Source organism: Polypterus senegalus, chromosome 4 (genome assembly GCF_016835505.1).
Source record: "Polypterus senegalus isolate Bchr_013 chromosome 4, ASM1683550v1, whole genome shotgun sequence".
Classification (NCBI taxonomy): Eukaryota; Metazoa; Chordata; class Cladistia; order Polypteriformes; family Polypteridae; genus Polypterus; species Polypterus senegalus.
This window is the reverse complement of record NC_053157.1, coordinates 233,834,331-233,854,048: the sequence shown is the minus strand read 5'-3', so window position 1 is coordinate 233,854,048 and position 19,718 is coordinate 233,834,331. Positions and strand designations below refer to the sequence as shown.

Genomic DNA, 19,718 nt, shown 5'->3' with positions numbered 1-19,718 from the left:
TGCTCCTCTGTCTGGAGATGATCCTGTTCAGTGGATTCTCCATGATTGACAGGAGTTTGCTTAATGCCCGTCGCTCTGCCACAGATGTCAAACTGTCCAGCTCCGTGCCTACAATAGAGCCTGCCTTCCTCACCAGTTTGTCCAGGTGTGAGGCGTCCTTCTTCTTTATGCGGCCTCCAAAGCACACCACCGCGTAGAAGAGGGCACTCGCCACAACCGTCTAGTAGAACATCTGCAGCATCTTATTGCAGATGGTGAAGGATGCCAGTCTTCTGATGAAGTATAGTCGGCTCTGTCCTTTCTTACACAGAGAATCAGTATTGGCAGTCCAGTCCAATTTATCATCCAGCTGCACTCCCAGGTATTTATAGGTCTCTACCCTCTGCACACAGTCACCTCTGATGATCACAGGGTCCAGGATTGTCACAGTTAGTTCAGAATCTCAGGGTTAATTCCTGCACCCAGGCATTGTTTGTGTGAATTTAGTAAATTTCCTCCACATTTGTGTGTGATTTCACACCAGTGCAGGTGAACTGGTGACTCTCAGGTGGGTAACCGGATAGCCTGGAGCCCCATCTACCGGCATCTGGGTTGTGTTTCATGCTGCCGGCCTCTCATACTTTACCCTGAATTGAAATGAGCAGGCTGGAGAATATTATGGCATGTCACATTTCCATTGCAGTCCTACATGCAGATGTTCCACTGATTTTTATTTTGGCCCTGTCCAAACGGGCATCCAGATCTTGGCTAAATGAATGCTCTCTGAGCGACCTAGGTGTTTATGATGTGTTTTCTAGTGGCGTTTAATTCACTTCAATATGATGTTACATTTGCCTTTGTTTGCCTCTGGTAAGCGTCAACCTACAGCCCAGATTGTCCTTCAGTTTTGTGTATTTTCCTTTTGTGTGTGGGTGCAGTCATCAGGCAGTCCGTAGTGTTTTTAACCTGTGGGGTTTGAGGATCATCAGACATTGGATTCACAAAATATGGATCAGTTGGCTTTATTAGACCCGAATATTGACCTCCTTGTGTTAAAAATCCTCTTGATATGGCGACATAGCCAGAGAAAACATCGCTGCTGTTACTGGGCTCACCCTCTGACTGCACAGCGTGTGTGTAATTAAAGAAGAAATGCGGCAATTTCCACATAAGTTATTCAAATCCTGTCGGATGTCAGTTTCGAGTTTTGATTGCCTGCTGCAGCTGCAACAGCACCATTTTACACGTCGATCAACCAATAAGTGAGTCGGTGTTAAAGAGCGGCTATGTGTCACCTTGAAGTAAGCAAATATAGAAACAGTATTCGCTTACGCACTCACCCACCGGTACTTATAACCCATTAGTAGATAAAGTTACGACATTAGCACAAACCTACAAACTGTTTCCAATTTTCAATTATTATTTTGTTGATTGTGTGCACGTGTGCATATATATATATATATATATATATAAAAATAATATAATATAATATTATATATATATATATATATATATATATATATATATATATATATATATATATATATATACACCCCTCCCATTTTGTTAATATTTTATTCTATCTTTTCATGGGACAACACTACGACACTCTGACGCAATGTAAAGTAGTCCGTGTGCAGCTTGTATCACAGTGTAAACTTGCTGTCCCCTCAAAATAACTCAACACACAGCCATTAATTTCTAACAACAAAAGTGAGATACCCCTAAGTGACAAATGTCCAAAGTGTGGCCAGTTAGCCATTTTCCCTCCCCGGTGTCATGTGACTCATTTGTGTTCCAAGGTCTCAGGTGTGTTAAATTTGGTGTTATCGCGCTTACTCTCTCTCATACTGGTCACTGGAAGTTCAACATGGCACCTCATGGCAAAGAACTCTCTAAGGGTCTGCCAAAAAGACTTGTTGCTCTCCATAAAGATGGCCGAGGCTATAAAGACGATTGGCAACACACACCCTGAAACTGAGCTGCAGCACGGTGGCCAAGACCACACAGCGACAGGTTTAACAGGACAGGCTCCACTCAGAACAGGCCTCGCCATGGCCGACCAAAGAAGTTGAGTGCCTGTGTCTGTGCTCAGCGTCATATCCAGGGGTTGTCTTTTGAAAACAGACGTATGAGTGCTGCCAGCATTGCTACAGAGGTCAGCCTGGCAGTGCTCGGACCACACACCCGCCGCACACTGCATCAAATTGGTCTGCATGGCTGTCGTCCCAGAAGGAAGCCTCTTCTAAAGATGATGCACAAGAAAGACAAGCAGACTAAGGACATGAATTACTGGAACATGTGCTGTGGTCTGATGAGACCAAGATACACTTCTTTGGTTCAGATGGTGTCAAGCGTGTGTGGCGGCAACCAGGTGAGGAGAACAAGGACAAGTGTGTCTCGCCTACAGTCCAGCATGGTGGTGGGAGTGTCATGGTTTGGGGCTGCGTGAGTGCTGCCAGCACTGGGGAGCTACAGTTCATTGAGGGCACCATGAATGCCAGCATGTACTGTGACATACTGAAGCAGAGCGTGATCCCCTCCCTGGGCCACAGGGCAGTATGCCAACATGATAACTTCCAAGATGACCACCGCCTTGATAAAGAAACTGAGGATAAAGGTGCTGGACTGGCCAAGCACATCTCCAGACCTAAACCCTATTGAGCATCTGTGGGGAAGGTGAAGGAGCTCAAGGTCTCTAACATCCACCAGCTCTGTGATGTCATCATGGAGGAGTGGAAGAGGATTCCAGTGGCGACCTGTGAAGCTCACGTGAACTCCATGCCCAAGAGAATAATGGTGGGCAGGCACACAAAATATGGACACTTTGGGCACAATTTGGACATTTGTCACTTCGGGTTGGACTCACTTCTGTTGTTAGACATTAATGGTTGTGTGTTGAGTTATTTTGAGGGGACAGCAAATTTACACTGTGATACAAGCTGCACACGGACTACTTTACATTGTGTCAGAGTGTCGTATCTTCAATCATAGAATTAGAATTAGAACAATCTAGACGAGAACAGGCCATTCAGCCCAACAAAGCTCGCCAGTCCTATCCACTTGCTTCCTCCAAGAAAACATCAAGTCGAGTTTTGAAAGTCCCTAACGTCTTACTGTCTAATCATGAGACATATCCAGTCCTCCAGAATATTAAATGTACAACATGTAAATGTGACACAGACGTTTAATTCATGCTCATTGGGATTTTGGCAGAAACTGACGGCAAGAAAAAGCCGCATGCAACGTTTTACTGAAGCCATCTGAACGGGCATCCAACCGTACGAAAGTGCTGAAAGCCTGTGTGGACGGTCCGATTTACAGCAATGAGCAGAAAAACACTCGGCGTTCAATCCGTGCCCAGCTGATGCTACAGACGGACCAGAATCGCTTATTTCAGATGTCCATGTGGCAGGGCCTAACGAATAGTCACTATGAAGATAGCGCTTTGACCTGATTAAAAATGTAGGAATTGTTTAGCAAAGCAAAGTCACGTGCCCGACAATGAGCTTCTGATGTCAACAACAATATGGTGGTGCCTATAAAGAATAAAAACTAAAAAAGAATGACAGCCTAATGACATTTTAAAAACAAAAAAAGACATTTGAAAATAATAAATATACAAAATGTATATATTTTCATTTATATTTAAAAATTGACATTGGTAATTGTAAACACACTACGGTAGGCCAGTATTGGTGTATCCCACTCTTTCATTCTTTTCTATCTAATCACGTCACTTACTGATTTCAGCAATTACAGATGACTGTTGCTCTTCTGCTTCTCTCCCATTTCCTTCAACAATTTCATCTTCAAACTCGGATATCTCAGATTTTAAGTCCAAAAAATTCTGCTGGGTAGTCAGGTGTCCCGTATTAGTGAACTGGGGCTCTTCACAGATATCCTCCTTGAAAATGTCTTCACTTTCATGTTTTTGAAGTTCAAGACTACCCGAGAAATCCTCTGACTTCTTGATATTAATGTCAACAGTCTCCCCCTTGGACTCGTCTTCCTTAACGTCGGAAATTTTCCCTTCACAATCCTCCACCTTCAAACATAAACTCTCTACTGCACCCCACTCACAGTCCTCTTCTTTTATTCTCTTTCCAGTTTCAGAATTTACTTCAAGAAAGTTATGCAGTTGCCACATATTTGTGACCCAGGGTTGTAAACTGGATTGAGACTCTTCACAAACGTCTTGACTGAAAGCATTCCCTGTTTTGTGGCTTTGCAGTGCAAGGCTAACAAGGTCATCTCTAGAATCCTCAGCTTTAACGTCAGTCCCCTCCTCTTTAAACAAGGAAATGATGCCTTCATGATCCTTTGATTCACCCAACTCATAGTCCTCTTGTTTAACCTGAGCAAGTCTTTCATCCATGTCGTCATCATTGGCTGAGGACATGCTCCGTGGAAAACTCTTCTCTCTTCCAAGCATCTGCTCTTCTGTTCTAAGACTCACATTGTCACCACTGGTCTGGAGGCTCTTAGGCAGCTGACATTTTTTGCCTGCAAAAATAAAAGTGATGGTATTACTTCATAAAGTCATGGAAAATAACGTTTTAATGTTGACTTCCATCGGTTACCAAACAGAGCAATGATCAAGTAAGACTTTCTACGACATATCTGGAATGCTGTGAACCCTTTGTGTCACATTGAGAAGCTCTTGGCAGGTTTGGAGTAAAAATGCTCTTGACATGGAGACAAAATCCATCTGATTTATACAAAGCCACAAACGGATGAAGCAGAAAATGTTTAAACATTCATGATTTTCATTTTAATCACATTGAAGAAATTTATACTGGCAGCACAGGTCCAATCAAGGATGGCTGCACTAAATCGAAAGGCCAGAATTGACCTACTATAAATTAAGAAACTCGAACTGCAATATAGTTGGGGAAAAAAAAAATGTTAAAAAACAACTTTAGCCGGAAAAGGTAAAGGTAGCATTTGATTGCCATTACAAACATTAACAAACCAGACTACGGCCTCAGCTGCAGGCCTGCCCACTGCTCTACTATCAAAAGCACTCCTTCTCTCAATCCTCTTTTCACTTTGGTTTTCACTCTCTCTCTCTCCCTCACTCTCAACTTATTGACACCAGATACTAAGATATACAAAGCCTGCGGGCTTTTTGTGAAGAACTAGACCCATAGTGTCATGTAGCAAAGCATTTCTGGGTCATGTGGAAACCAGGGCGGTCGACCCCTAGCTATCCCCTCTACCTGCACCCAAGGACCCTGACAGGGTTGTATTTCGAGACTCCAATTCCCATGCCACCCTGGAGGTGTCCTAATTGGTGCTATATAAATGCAAAGAATTATTATTAACCCTGAGGAATACTGCCACCTGCGCACCGAAGCCTGCCCAGCCCATCTATCACGGCATCCTGACTGGGTAAGAAATTATCCTCCATCCTGGCCTGGATGTCTGTCCTTCACTTTAAATGCTAGTACGTGTTTTCAATCCCAAAAAACAAAACAAACAAATGCAGTGCTGATAGACAGATACGAGTAGATAGATGCACTATATAATAACTGTATGATAGATAGATAAAGGCACTATATAATAACTATGATAGATAGGTAGGTAGATAAAGGTACTATATAATAACTATGATAGATAAAGGCAATATCTAATAACTATATGACAGATAAAGGCACTATATAATAACTGTATGATAAAGGTACTATCTATCTATCTATCTATCTATCTATCAATCATACAATTATTAGATAGATAAAGGTACTATATAATAATTGTATGGTAGATAAATAGATAGATAGATAAAGGTACTATCTATCTATCTGTCATATAGTTATTAGATATTGCCTTTATCTATATATCATAGTTATTATATAGTACCTTTATCTATCTATCTATCATACAGTTATTATATAGTGCCTTTATCTATCTATCTATCATACAATTATTAGATAGATAAAGGTACTATATAATAATTATATGGTAGATAGATAGATTGATAAAGGCACTATATAATAACTGTTTGATATATAGATATGCTGTTAAAGTCCATTAAAGAGATGGTCATTAAATGAAAGAAAGAAAGAAAGAAAGAAAGAAAGAAAGAAAGAAACAAACAAACAAACAAACAAACCATGCCAGTGGAGTTGAAGCAGGCGGCCGGGAAGATAGAAGTGCACAGCCAGCACTTGAGAGACAGGGCGTCACTCCTGCTGAGCAATGTGATCTAGGAGTGTGGGCTCCCATTTTTTTTGTTGTGGCGGCAGACGGGAGTTGGAGCAATCCATTATGCACAGCCACAGCTGGCTGCTTCTGTTGGGTGAACGTCTTCTCTGGCCTGAAGAGAACGTCAGTTCTTAAAAAAGGAGGCACTGTGTCTCGGGATTGTTTTCAAAGGACAGATTATGCCCGGGATTTGAACCTTTGTCACAAACGTGCACATGGGAGGCAGCTAAAGGGCTCGTAAGAAGGTAATTCCCAGTCAGACCAGGGGGTGGCAGAGTGCGCTGATCCTTTCTCTTTTTTACCATACCCGAGCTTCTGCCTGGGCCCTTACTTCTTATTCCTCACCTTAGGACGTCAATTCCTCCCTTCGTCTTTCAAACCCACCACATCTGCAACAAACCTCAGTTCTGTTTTGGACTCTGTCTGTCTGTAAAGGCCGCTTTTTCTACAATCTTTTCGATTTAGCAGTACATGGGAGGCGGCCCCAAACCTCTTATTTGTGTGAAGGCTCAGTAATTTATTACATCTTTGTTTTAACAGATGATTTTATTGTTGTTTTTGGAATATTAACACATCCACTCTACACGTGGAAGCAACCGGGGATCGTGGAGCCAACCCGGACCATCAAACAGGATGACTGACGTGAGAATCTCACCATTGCGACTGTCACACACGCGTGAGAAAGGGGGCAGCCAACGGGCCCGACCCAGCATGAAAACAACAACCAGGGGGATTTGGCATTTAGCGCTACCGCTTCTCTCTCTTATCAGATGATTAGAAGACTTACCTTCCGAAACACCATTCAAAATCCATACAAGCAGCAGTCCTCTTCTGGGCACCAAAGATTCAAATCCAGTAGATGATCTCACTTCCGCCTCCAGCCCATCGTATCATCTCCAGCTCGCCATTTCAACGTCACTGTCAGTTATCATTGTCATTTCCTGTCCATCACATATAAGAATCCCTTGTATCACGCAAACAGTGTCTCATGGAAGTCTGTGTTATTCGTCCAAGACAACTAACCTCAAGACCTGCAGTATACAGGACTGGGGGCCAAACCTTTGTGTGTGTCTCTGGTGTTCTCCTGTCTTCACACAGCTAAGCAGCCACGTATGAAGCCTTTTTATTTTTATTATTATTACTAGGGGGGCTCTGCCACCTGCTCACTTCCTCGCCCACCCCCAGGTTTGGTTAACCGGATATACAATTTAAAGAGATTGTTATTTTCATGAGAATTGTTACATATGCATTATTTTCGGTTTTACTTTAAACCTTTAGTAAAAACAATATTATACAAGATCGCATTGAATTTTGATTCCGTGTTTGGACTTACAGTGGTGTGAAAAACTATTTGCCCCCTTCCTGATTTCTTATTCTTTTGCATGTTTGTCACACAAAATGTTTCTGATCATCAAACACATTTAACTATTAGTCAAATATAACACAAGTAAACACAAAATGCAGTTTTTAAATGATGGTTTTTATTATTTAGGGAGAAAAAATCCAAACCTACTTGGCCCTGTGTGAAAAAGTAATTGCCCCTTGTTCAAAAATAACCTAACTGTGGTGTATCACACCTGAGTTCAATTTCCGTAGCCACCCCCAGGCCTGATTACTGCCACACCTGTTTCAATCAAGAAATCACTTCAATAGGAGCTGCCTGACACAGAGAAGTCGACCAAAAGCACCTCAAAAGCTAGACATCATGCCAAGATCCAAAGAAATTCAGGAACAAATGAGAACAGAAGTCATTGAGATCTATCAGTCTAGTAAAGGTTATAAAGCCATTTCTAAAGCTTTGGGACTCCAGCGAACCACAGTGAGAGCCATTATCCACAAATGGCAAAAACATGGAACAGTGGTGAACCTTCCCAGGAGTGGCCGGCCGACCAAAATTACCCCAAGAGCGCAGAGGCGACTCATCCGAGAGGTCACAAAGACCCCAGGACAACGTCTAAAGAACTGCAGGCCTCACTTGCCTCAATTAAGGTCAGTGTTCACGACTCCACCATAAGAAAGAGACTGGCCTGCAAAAACGGCCTGCATGGCAGATTTCCAAGGCGCAAACCACTGTTAAGCAAAAGAACATTAGGGCTCATCTCAATTTTGCTAAGAAACATCTCAATGATTGCCAAGACTTTTGGGAAAATACCTTGTGGACTGATGAGACAAAAGTTGAACTTTTGGAAGGCAAATGTCCGTTACATCTGGCGTAAAAGGAACACAGCATTTCAGAAAAAGAACATCATACCAACAGTAAAATATGGTGGTGGTAGTGTGATGGTCTGGGGTTGTTTTGCTGCTTCAGGACCTGGAAGGCTTGCTGTGATAGATGGAACCATGAATTCTACTGTCTACCAAAAATCCTGAAGGATAATGTCCGCCATCTGTTCGTCAACTCAAGCTGAAGTGATCTTGGGTGCTGCAACAGGACAATGACCCAAAACACACCAGCAAATCCACCTCTGAATGGCTGAAGAAAAACAAAATGAAGACTTTGGGGTGGCCTAGTCAAAGTCCTGACCTCAATCCAACTGAGATGCTATGGCCTGACCTTAAAAAGGCGCTTCATGCTAGAAAACCGTCAAATAAAGCTGAATTACAACAATTCTGCAAAGATGAGTGGGCCAAAATTCCTCCAGAGCGCTGTAAAAGACTCATTGCAAGTTATCGCAAACGCTTGATTGCAGTTATTGCTTCTAAGGGTGGCCCAACCAGTTATTAGGTTCAGGGGCAATTACTTTTTCACACAGGGCCATGTAGGTTTGGATTTTTTTTTCTCCCTAAATAATAAAAACCATCTTTTAAAAACTGCATTTTGTGTTTACTTGTGTTATATTTGACTAATGGTTAAATGTGTTTGATGATCAGAAACATTTTGTGTGACAAACATGCAAAAGAATAAGAAATCAGGAAGGGGGCAAATAGTTTTTCACACCACTGTACATCGTGACAACGCAACGTATAACTTGCCTGTGTGTGGATATCGTTTCTTTATCTCTCATACATAAAACGACTTTTTCGCATGTCTGTCCCTGCTCTTTTACGTTGACGTGTCATCTAGAACGTATAAAATGATTGTCCTGATAAAATGTATAAGAGCTGAGAGTGCAGGAAGTGCGTCTACTAAAAGCACTCACACGACTGAGAGGTTAGATGACTGTGGTCTTGTTTGAAAATAGTTGTAAGCAGGGCGTGACTTGAAAATATCTCATGTTAAACGTCTCCGTCTCACGGGACTTCATACCGCGCCAATGTTTTTGGAATCTTTTAATTCTCACTGGCAACACCAATTAGACGATCTACAAGTCTCCGATTTAAAGTTTAAATCCAAACAATCTATTCCATCTCATTTCGCTGTTCCGTTATTTCACCGAGTAATAATTTCCATTAGTTAGCGCTAATCGATCTTGACTATCCTTTTTTGAGACTTTCGAATTTTTGTACTTCCATTATTTCTAACCTGCTCTGCATGTGTGCCGCGCCAACATTTTTTAACTTCTTTACGATGTTCTACTTTGTCATCTACTCTTTGTCTTTTATTTCCAGTTCCCGGCCAGGTTAAATCTCTTGGCACAAAGTCTTGTCTCGCGGGACGTGAAAGTACCTCTCTGAGAAAGTCGTGTCTCGTTCCAGGATTTTTTTTTTATTATAATAGAGAGATAAGTCTTATAATAGGAACATTACGTGAGAGAGAGTAACGTGTTTTCTGAAAATCTGACATAATCAGTTATCCCTCCCTGGGCTGTAAACATTATATGCCCCTGATGTGCCATTAACATTTTCAGTGAAATCTAAAAACACAAATACAAGTGGGCACTCACTTCTGTCCAGGAATTAAAATGTAAGAAATCCTCTCCTGTAAGTGAGACACTGCCCACCAAAGGGTCACTGCCTGCTACTGAGGATCACTTATTTTTCCCTCTTTATTATCAATACAAACAATATGGGGTAAGTAATAGATAAATAAAATGTCCATTTGTGGGTGGAAAATTCTTTTAACTGACCTTCTCAGTGTCTTTTCACGATAAGCTCCTCTCACATCTTCTTCTCTTGCTGATGCCCTGTGTGATTTGACGACTCTTTTGGAGGTTCATTCAAGCATCTCCTGTTTAGAATACTGGAAGAAGAGGAAAAAATGGTGAGACTGATAAGATTCTTCTTTAACAGGTTAGAAAGTTGGCCGAATGGAGGCTCAGCATAAAAGAGTGTGTGGTTTTCCTTGTTAGTGACTGGCACACTGTCTGCCCCTCAGCTGGTCCCGGTCTAGTCTCCGATGTTGCTAGGATACTCGACCTTCCTCATGCCCACGTGGTATGTCCTCTGTTCATACTGTAAACCAGGGGTGCCCACACTTTTTCAGCTGGCGAGCTACTTTTAAAATGACCAGGTTGAAATGATGTACCTACATTAAAAATGATATATATATATATATATATATGAGTATACTTTATACATAAAATATGTTGTTGTACCTTGCATAACTCAATAACCTTTATGGCACAATAACAATTCAATACATTTATGGTCACTACAGTATTTGGATTTAATAATCTTCATGTGGGACAGGGCTGACTCGCATAAATAAGTAGAGCCGAATAATGCAGTCAAGGAGGTAGCACACTTCTTCTGCTTAATGATCGAGTGACTCAACCGGAACGATGCTTCGGTGTGTCTGCCTTGGCTTTTGAATTCGGCCCGAGTTAAAAATGACGGCTGTCCGATTAACTGCGATTTCAGTTCCCTCTCCTTTTTCTTTCTCAGATCGCTTTTCAGAAGGAAGTCAGTTTCGTAGGTTGTTATGAACAGTTCGAGAGTGCCTTTCCACATTGTCCTTCTTTGGAATAGCAATGATACATTGACAGATCAGACAAATGCACTTCGATCGTGACATTGTGAGAGAAAAAAATCCTCTTCCAATTCCACATCCCGCGCATAAACAACATTTATTTTTAAAAACCTTTCTTTAGTCGATATAAATTGGAAGGCTGACTAGATCACTTAGATAGCCGGAGTTTTGCAGTAGCTCGCGCGTTTGATCGTGCGTGCGGGATGACCAGTGTGTTGGCAGAAAAGAGATCTCAGACTGGCCGCCCTGTATGTCAATCAAGTGGCAAACGCCATAGGGAGGATATATGATAGGCTAACGTTTAAAAAATGTTTTGAATGCAACGCGATCTACCAGTCGAATTCCGTCACACACTAAACTGGGGCGGAATGGCAATCTTGACGAGCGAGCGAGTGACTCGTACAGCCTCGACCTGCGTGAAAACGTGCGGGGAAGTGAAGATGAGCGGTGGGCACCGAAAACATACACAGGCTGCCGTGACCCTCATTCTCTCTCGGAATTCGTTCTGTCACCTGCCACGGGAGCCCTTGTCGTCCTGCTCCTCTGTCACTCGTAATGCCCTACCCTGCAGTCATCGCCACTCCTCGTCCTATTCGCCCCACTTCTTCTCTTTCCTTTCACGGTTTATGTTCTGCTGGAGGCGCTCACCTCGTATGACAGCCCGGGACGGACTTAAGCAAGACGGCACGAGCGGCTTACACGGAGTCGGTTATCCCGGCCTGCGGGAACATTAACGGATGAGTGAAAGAGTGCGGGGGACGTTCAGCACCAAAACTGATAGGCGTCAGGCCAATATGCACCTTCTTCTCCTTCTCTGTCTTCATTCTCATCTTTCTCTCTCGGGACTCACTGCCTCACGCTGTTATATTTCTTTCGATATCGACGACATTCCAGCCTTAGGCTTACTCCGCTCCCACTTGTAATTCCCGCATCGTTGCTCACCGTCACTGGCAGCGCTTTCTCTTTTTCACTTTTTATCTCCTCCTTTTCTCTTTTCCTTCCGACTCTCGTATTGCGAGCCGAATTGGTTTGAGGGCGGAAGTAAACACAAAGACGAGAACAAAACGAGTCATCAGAGAGCGACACGAGGGAAAGGTTATGGCAAAGTGACGGCCAGTGGGTAAACATTGCCATCTACTGGATAGGAGAAGGATTTTTTATAAACGTTAAGTTTTACTCGGCACAATAAAACTTGATAGCACTTCCATTCTGTCCAGCGCTGGCCTCTTTCGCACATCCGACACTATCAGAGAAGGCTTCGGTTCTCTGCGATACGAAACCGGATCAAGCAGGTTTGAGAATGGCAACAAAGATGATAAGGAACTTAATAATTAATTTGTATATGTGCTACTAGACGGGCACCGGCAAACCAAAGCACTTATTTGGATGAAGTGGGTATGAGGATGTCATAATAGACGGCCGAGTTCAAGCTGAAGTTCATGTTAATGTTTCCATGTAACTCTCAGTTATGTAGTAGAGTTTGTTCACGTCAACTGGGCTGGCGTTTATTTGCTAACACTAATTAAAATGACTTCTTCAATCCTGCAGGCTATCTCTACTGCTGTGGACTGTGTTAGGAACGAAAGGATGGCACATCATATGATGGAAATGAAACTGATCAACCTACAGAGGGCTGAATTCAAAGACACCCCGAATATCGAAGGGAAAAAATGACGTGAAAGGCAGGCGAGTCCATTTTGCCGAAATTTCATTGAAAGCAACTCCAAATCAAACTCGGTAGTTTGTGTGACCCCCACGTGCTTGTTTGCATGCCTGACAACGTCCTAATGAGACGATGGATGATCTCCTCCCAGATCTGGGCCAGAGCATCACTGAGCTCATGGACAGTCTGAGGAGTTGGATGGACCCAAACATAATGTCCCAACCCAGAGATGTTCTATTGGATTGAGGTCAGGTGAGTGAGCATGGGGGCCAGTCAATGGGATCAATTCCTTTATCCTCACAAACACATGAGGCCGGGCATTATGGTGCACCAGGAGGAACCCAGGAGCCACAGCACCAGCGTAGGGTCTGACAATGGGTCCAAGGATTTCATCCCAATACCTAATGGCAGTCAAGGTGCCGTTGTCTAGCCTGTAGAGGTCTGTGCATCCCTTCATGTATATGCCTCCCCAGGTATACCATCACTGACCCAACACCCAAACCTGTCATGCTGAACGATGTCACAGGTAGCATAACGTTCTCCGCAGCTTCTCCAGACCCTTTCACGTCTGTCACATGTGCTCAGCGTGAACCTGCTCTTATCTGTGAAAAGCACAGGGCACCCGCCAGTGGTGGACCTGCCAGTTCTGGTATTCTATTCCAAATGCCAATCGAGCTCCACAGTGCCCACTAGAGGATGTCAGGCCCTAAGACCACCCTCATGAAGTCTGTTACTGATTGTTTGGTCAGAGACATTCACACCAGTGTTCTGCCTGCCTGCCTGCTGGAGGTCATTTTGTAGGCTCTGTCAGTGCTCATTCTGGTCCTCCTTGCTCAAAGGAGCAGATAGCAGTGTGTCCTGCTGATGGGTTAAGGACCTTCTATGAGGGGCCCTGTCCAGCTCTCCTAGAGGAACTGCCTGTCTGTCTCCTGGAATCTCCTCCATGCCCTTGAGACTGTGCTGGGAGACACAGCAAACCTTCTGGCAATGGGAGGCACGTATTGATATGCCTGCCATCCTGGAGAAGTTGGACTACCTGTGCCGCCAGACTCTGTAGGGTCCAGGTATGGCCTCATGCTACCAGTAGTGACACTGACAGTAGACAAATGCAAATGAGTGACAAAACATTCTTCCAACTTCCTCTCCACTTTCTCCTTTCAGGTGCATCCCAACACAATGTCACCAGCACAAAGCCTGCTTCCGGGGGATTGGTCTTTTATTCCATGACTCAACACATCCATTACCAGATTAAAGAGGTAAGGACTTCAAGAAGGTCCCTGGTGTAGCACATATTGTGAGATTTTTGAGACCCCGACAAACCTCCCAACTGCCCTGTTCACCGACACTCTCTTTAACGCAGGCTGGGACTGTTTGTCCGCTGCTGGTGCAACTGCAAATTTGCAGGCTAACTGCATAATACGTCTGTCATCTGCTGATTGATGCAGGAAATATTTAGAAGCGGCCACTGAACTGGCCTTGTGCTCATTTTCTGTCTCCTCGCTTGTGTTGGAAGGCCCTCTGCTCTTTGGATCTGAGAAGGGAGAGAATGCAGGACGACGTCATCGTCCCTGTTTAGATAGATCGATTAATAGATAGATAGATAGATAGATACTATTTTATTAATCCCAAAGGGAAATTCACATACTCCAGAAGCAGCATACTGATATGCTGTTTGTGTGCAGCATGTGTTTGAGTGACAGCTCCAGTCTGAGTAAACGTTTTCAGACTATTCCTGACTTCACAACAATAAAGCTTTTTTTAAAAAAAATTGGGAATCTGGACTTACCTCCTTCTTACCTCCTTTTGTGAAAGTCTGTGTCCCACACAACATAAGATATATTTATATATTGACACACACTGAGTAGGAGGCAGCTAAAGAGCCTGAATAATAATAATTCCACGCCAGACCAGGGGGTGGTGGGGTGCACTGACTGTCTCTCTCAGCTCCTTGCAGACCTTTCTTGGTAAATCCTGCCCACTTCCAGCACCTCTGATGATGTCACTTCCACTTTCGGCACCTCTGATGATGTCATTTCCACTTTCCCGGCACCTCTGATGATATCACTTCTGGTTCCGGCACTGATGATGTCACTTCCTCTACTGCCTAATAAAGACATCACCTTTGCTACCATACCCTCAGTTCTGTTTTGGACTTGGATCTGTGAACATCTCTGTTCTAATTTAAACCTATTTTCCAGCCTTGGAACAAAATACGGGTGGCTGCCCCAAACCTTCATGATGTCTTTGACTCATTATTGTGATTATATATATATATATATATATATATATATATATATAGTGAAAAAAGGCGCTATATAGCGCCCAACCCGGCACAGATTCACACTGAGGCATGTTTAAAAAGACACAAAGACTTAATTTTTGTTAAGCTGGAGGGCACGTCTTCCCCGTGAACCCCCCATCCACAACACATTCCCAAGTACTAAGCACAACACAAATCACAACCCTTCTTCTGGCACCACCACTCTTCCTTGACAACCTCGTCCTCTTCCTCCTTCCTCCAGCCACCCCAGATCCCCACAGGGTTTGTGGAGAACTCCATCTCCCATGGAACCCTGCGAGAAATTGAGGCACAAATGTCAGCCAGGAAGGCTGCCACCAAGCATCCTAGGGGAAGTACTGAGGAACCCATGGCTGCTCCCCCGGAACATGGGCATGGGACCTGGATGCCCGCCACAATAATATATATGGTTGAATAGTTTACTGTCAAATGATGCAAAGAGTACGTGACAAGTGTTTCGTCCTAATTCTGGGCTCATCAGGCGAAGGCTCTTAACGTTGTGCCACGGCGTGTGGTTCGTCTATGTGACAGCATGTAGATCGGGGTACTTACATTCATAGTCTGAATCACAATCTGATTGTATGGGTGGTTACCTATCAGATCTTGCAACTGAAAGAGGGCAGCGTGGCGGATGTTTGCTGACTTGCAGACCAACCACAAGCGTTACCTGGTAGGTAACCACCCATACAATCAGATTGTGATTCAGACTATGATTGCTATGAATATATATATATATATATATATATATATATATATATATATATATATATATATATACACACAGTGTATATATAGTGACAAAGGCGCTATATAGCGCCCAACCTGGCACAGAGTGACACAGAGGCACATATAAAATAAAAGACTTTTTATTTTCTCTTCAGCCGTGGAGCACATCTTCCCCGTGTCCCACAGGCCCAACGTAGTCCCTAAAGCACAAGCAAAAACACAACATACTTCTTCTTCTTCTACCACTCCTCCTCACCAAGCTTTTCCCTCCTCTCACCCGACTCCTGGCCATTGAGTGGTGGTTGCTGGTTCATTTCATAGTTCACCCGGAAGTGCTCCAGGTGCTTGATCCCTGAGTTTCGGCTGCGACGAATACGCTGCCCATACGGGCCACCCTTAGCAGCAATAACTACAATCAAGCGTTTGTGATAACTTGCAATGAGTCTTTTACAGCGCTCTGGAGGAATTTTGGCCCACACATCTTTGAAGAATTGTTGTAATTCAGCTTTATTTGAGGGTTTTCTAGCATGAACCGCCTTTTTAAGGTCATGCCATAGCATCTCAATTGGATTCAGGTCAGGACTTTGACTAGGCCACTCCAAAGTCTTCATTTTGTTTTTCTTCAGCCATTCACAGGTGGATTTGCTGGTGTGTTTTGGGTCATTGTCCTGTTGCAGCACCCAAGATCGCTTCAGCTTGAGTTGACGAACAGATGGCCGGACATTCTCCTTCTGGATTTTTTGGTAGACAGTAGAATTCATGGTTCCATCTATCACAGCAAACCTTCCAGGTCCTGAAGCAGCAAAACAACCCCAGACCATCACACTACCACCACCATATTTTACTGTTGGTATGATGCTCTTTTTCTGAAATGCTGTGTTCCTTTTACGCCAGATGTAACAGGACATTTGCCTTCCAAAAAGTTCAACTTTTGTCTCATCAGTCCACAAGGTATTTTCCCAAAAGTCTTGGCAATCATTGAGATGTTTCTTAGCAAAATTGAGACGAGCCCTAATGTTCTTTTTGCTTAACAGTGGTTTGCGTCTTGGAAATCTGCCATGCAGGCCGTTTTTGCAGGCCAGTCTCTTTCTTATGGTGGAGTCGTGAACACTGACCTTAATTGAGGCAAGTGAGGCCTGCAGTTCTTTAGACGTTGTCCTGGGGTCTTTTGTGACCTCTCGGATGAGTCGTCTCTGCGCTCTTGGGGTAATTTTGGTCGGCCGGCCACTCCTGGGAAGGTTCACCACTGTTCCATGTTTTTGCCATTTGTGGATAATGGCTCTCACTGTGGTTCGCTGGAGTCCCAAAGCTTTAGAAATGGCTTTATAACCTTTACCAGACTGATAGATCTCAATGACTTCTGTTCTCATTTGTTCCTGAATTTCTTTGGATCTTGGCATGATGTCTAGCTTTTGAGGTGCTTTTGGTCTACTTCACTGTGTCAGGCAGCTCCTATTGAAGTGATTTCTTGATTGAAACAGGTGTGGCAGTAATCAGGCCTGGGGGTGGCTACGGAAATTGAACTCAGGTGTGATACACCACAGTTAGGTGATTTTTGAACAAGGGGGCAATTACTTTTTCACACAGGGCCATGTAGGTTTGGATTTTTTTTCTCCCTAAATAATAAAACCATCATTTAAAAACTGCATTTTGTGTTTACTTGTGTTATATTTGACTAATGGTTAAATGTGTTTGATGATCAGAAACATTTTGTGTGACAAACATGCAAAAGAATAAGAAATCAGGAAGGGGGCAAATAGTTTTTCACACCACTGTATACACAGTAGAACCTCTGGTCATGAACGTTTCTGAACACATAGAAAATTGGGTTATGATCAAAAAGTTTGCTAAAATTTTGCATCTGTTTATGACCACACACTCTGGTTGTGAACAAAAACACTGGTGGCCAGTTTCCCTACACGCATTCATAAGCGCCAATAATCTCCCATTCTCTGTTTCCCATTTTCTTTTGTTTGTATATATATATATATATATATATATATATATATATATATATATATATATATATATAAAGACCACAAGAAAAATAAGAAAAAGGTTGTCGGAGGTTCCACACTGTATAGTAAATTCTCTCGATTGAAAATAGCAAGGGTTGAAAAGCCACTGCCGACTATCCAGGGATAATTCAGGGATAAGAGAAAAGTGGGTGTTTTGTAGCTGCTCAGGTTTCCTTTTGCCGATGTGCTCGTCTCGCTTGTGTATTAGCGGCTAAGCAAGATTTCTGTTTCCTCGGAGGCGGAGCCCTAACCCTGACTCCACCTCTCACTTTTGGGCCAGACAGACAGACAGACAGACTTCCACATGTAAAACAAAAAACAGCTGTTGATATACATGTTGGAACTAAACAAAAAAAAAAATGCAGTTCAGAGTCAAAACAATTCTAATTGTGAAATTGCAAAGAAGAAAAAATATATATATATATAAAAACAGAATGCATAAAAGTAACACAAAGGCTCTCACCTTGATGTTTACTCAGTCACTTTTAGTTCAGGAAAGAGTATCAGATGCCTTAAGCCAAAAAAAAAACCAAAACCAAACTGGACTCTGTTTCAGCCCATGCCATTAATGCAACTGCATGGAAAAATAAATCAATCAATAAAAATCTCAGGAGCTGTTCAGGAGCCTCAAGTTGCTCCTTAACAGCAACCAACTGCTCAGCCACCAGGCACCTCTTTGGCTGGTGCACCACACACATCCACTTTTTTTGTTTTTTTTCCCCAAAAATGAAGTTTATTAAATACTTTGCACATTCAAAAAAGTATAACATGGATATTCTAACATTTTTAAACATAGAATATAAAAAAAAAAACAAAACATAAAGTGTCCGTTACATATAAACTACAGGGTGAGTGCAAATTATGTTAACACTAATGCTACTGCTGTGTGTATACATGTGGACCATGTATGTGGCACATATGGTACACGTGTTTAACATGATGGCAGACAGGCTGAGTCATTCCTGTAAATCACCTTGCACATATGAAGCATGTTTTGTGAATAAATTGTTTCCGGCGTTCAGATGTTAACATAATTTGGACTCACCCTGTTATTAACGTTAAATGAAGCCGAGAGGCCTTAACAAAGCAATAGCCTTATTTCACTTTTTGTTTTTGCCTCGATCACAAACTTATTAAAGGTTGTGGAATAATTCAATAAGTCAGTGTGTACAAAAACTATAAATGGTGGTATCCTTCTGGAGAGTCTCCTACACTAAACTCTTTCTCTCAGGTCTCTCCCATCGATCCTCAAACCCCCCCTCCACCCCTATCTTGTGGCTACAGCCGCACTTATAAAGAAGTCTCAATTTCCTATGGAACACCAGTTTCTCATAGCTACCTAGGATATGGCATTGCCTTTTACCCCCTGTAGCTAACGTGAAATAGAACTTTCATAGCTATACTCTATAATACAGAGTGTTTGGAATTAGTCTCATCACTAGTGTGGACTGAAAGACCCGTTTGCAGTTTTTAAATGTGATAGGCATGCAGTTTTCTGACCGCTTAGAAAGGGTTCCAACTGTATAAGCAAACTTAATCAAGCAAGATATCTAAGCCTTAAAAAGAACTTTTCTTTACTTTGCTATATCATTTTTTTTTCCTCTTATTTTGTCAACTGTTTTACCTTGATTTTTCACTAAAGCTTTTAAAAAAACAAAGATATTTGGTCTGTGGAATCATTTCAACATGTCAGGCTATTGCCAGAATCCCATGAAGTGTAGAAAGCTGCAGAACTTTGACAATTTGGGTAAACGCAGCCACAAGCAGTGTTATAATTCTACCAGGAATGACTCCTGGGCTGGAGTTCACATTCGTACATTATGCATGTTTTTGTTTTCATGCCTAATTCTTTTTTCTATGTTAATGTTACTTTTGTTCATTATATGCATTATTCTTTCTTTATGATTTTGACTGTGCATGTAGGCTGCCAGTACTGCATTCCCTGTGTTCTGTGGGTGGTGCCCAAGAGGTGGGGTC

At 42.7% G+C, this 19,718-nt stretch overlaps 1 protein-coding gene across 1 annotated transcript in view; it reads right to left on the bottom strand.

The window, feature by feature from the left end:
- LOC120528158 (zinc finger protein 665-like) overlaps positions 1-12,082 on the bottom strand; it is a 72,850-nt gene extending 60,768 nt beyond the window's left edge. Inside the window, exons 1-3 of the mRNA XM_039752232.1 lie at positions 11,836-12,082; positions 10,194-10,306; positions 3,724-4,485 (exon numbers count right to left, since the gene is read on the bottom strand). Of these exons, the coding sequence (XP_039608166.1) occupies positions 3,724-4,414 (691 nt within the window). The 5' untranslated portion in view covers positions 4,415-4,485; positions 10,194-10,306; positions 11,836-12,082. The remainder of the gene's footprint in view (positions 1-3,723; positions 4,486-10,193; positions 10,307-11,835) is intronic.
- Positions 12,083-19,718: the final 7,636 nt, after the last annotated feature.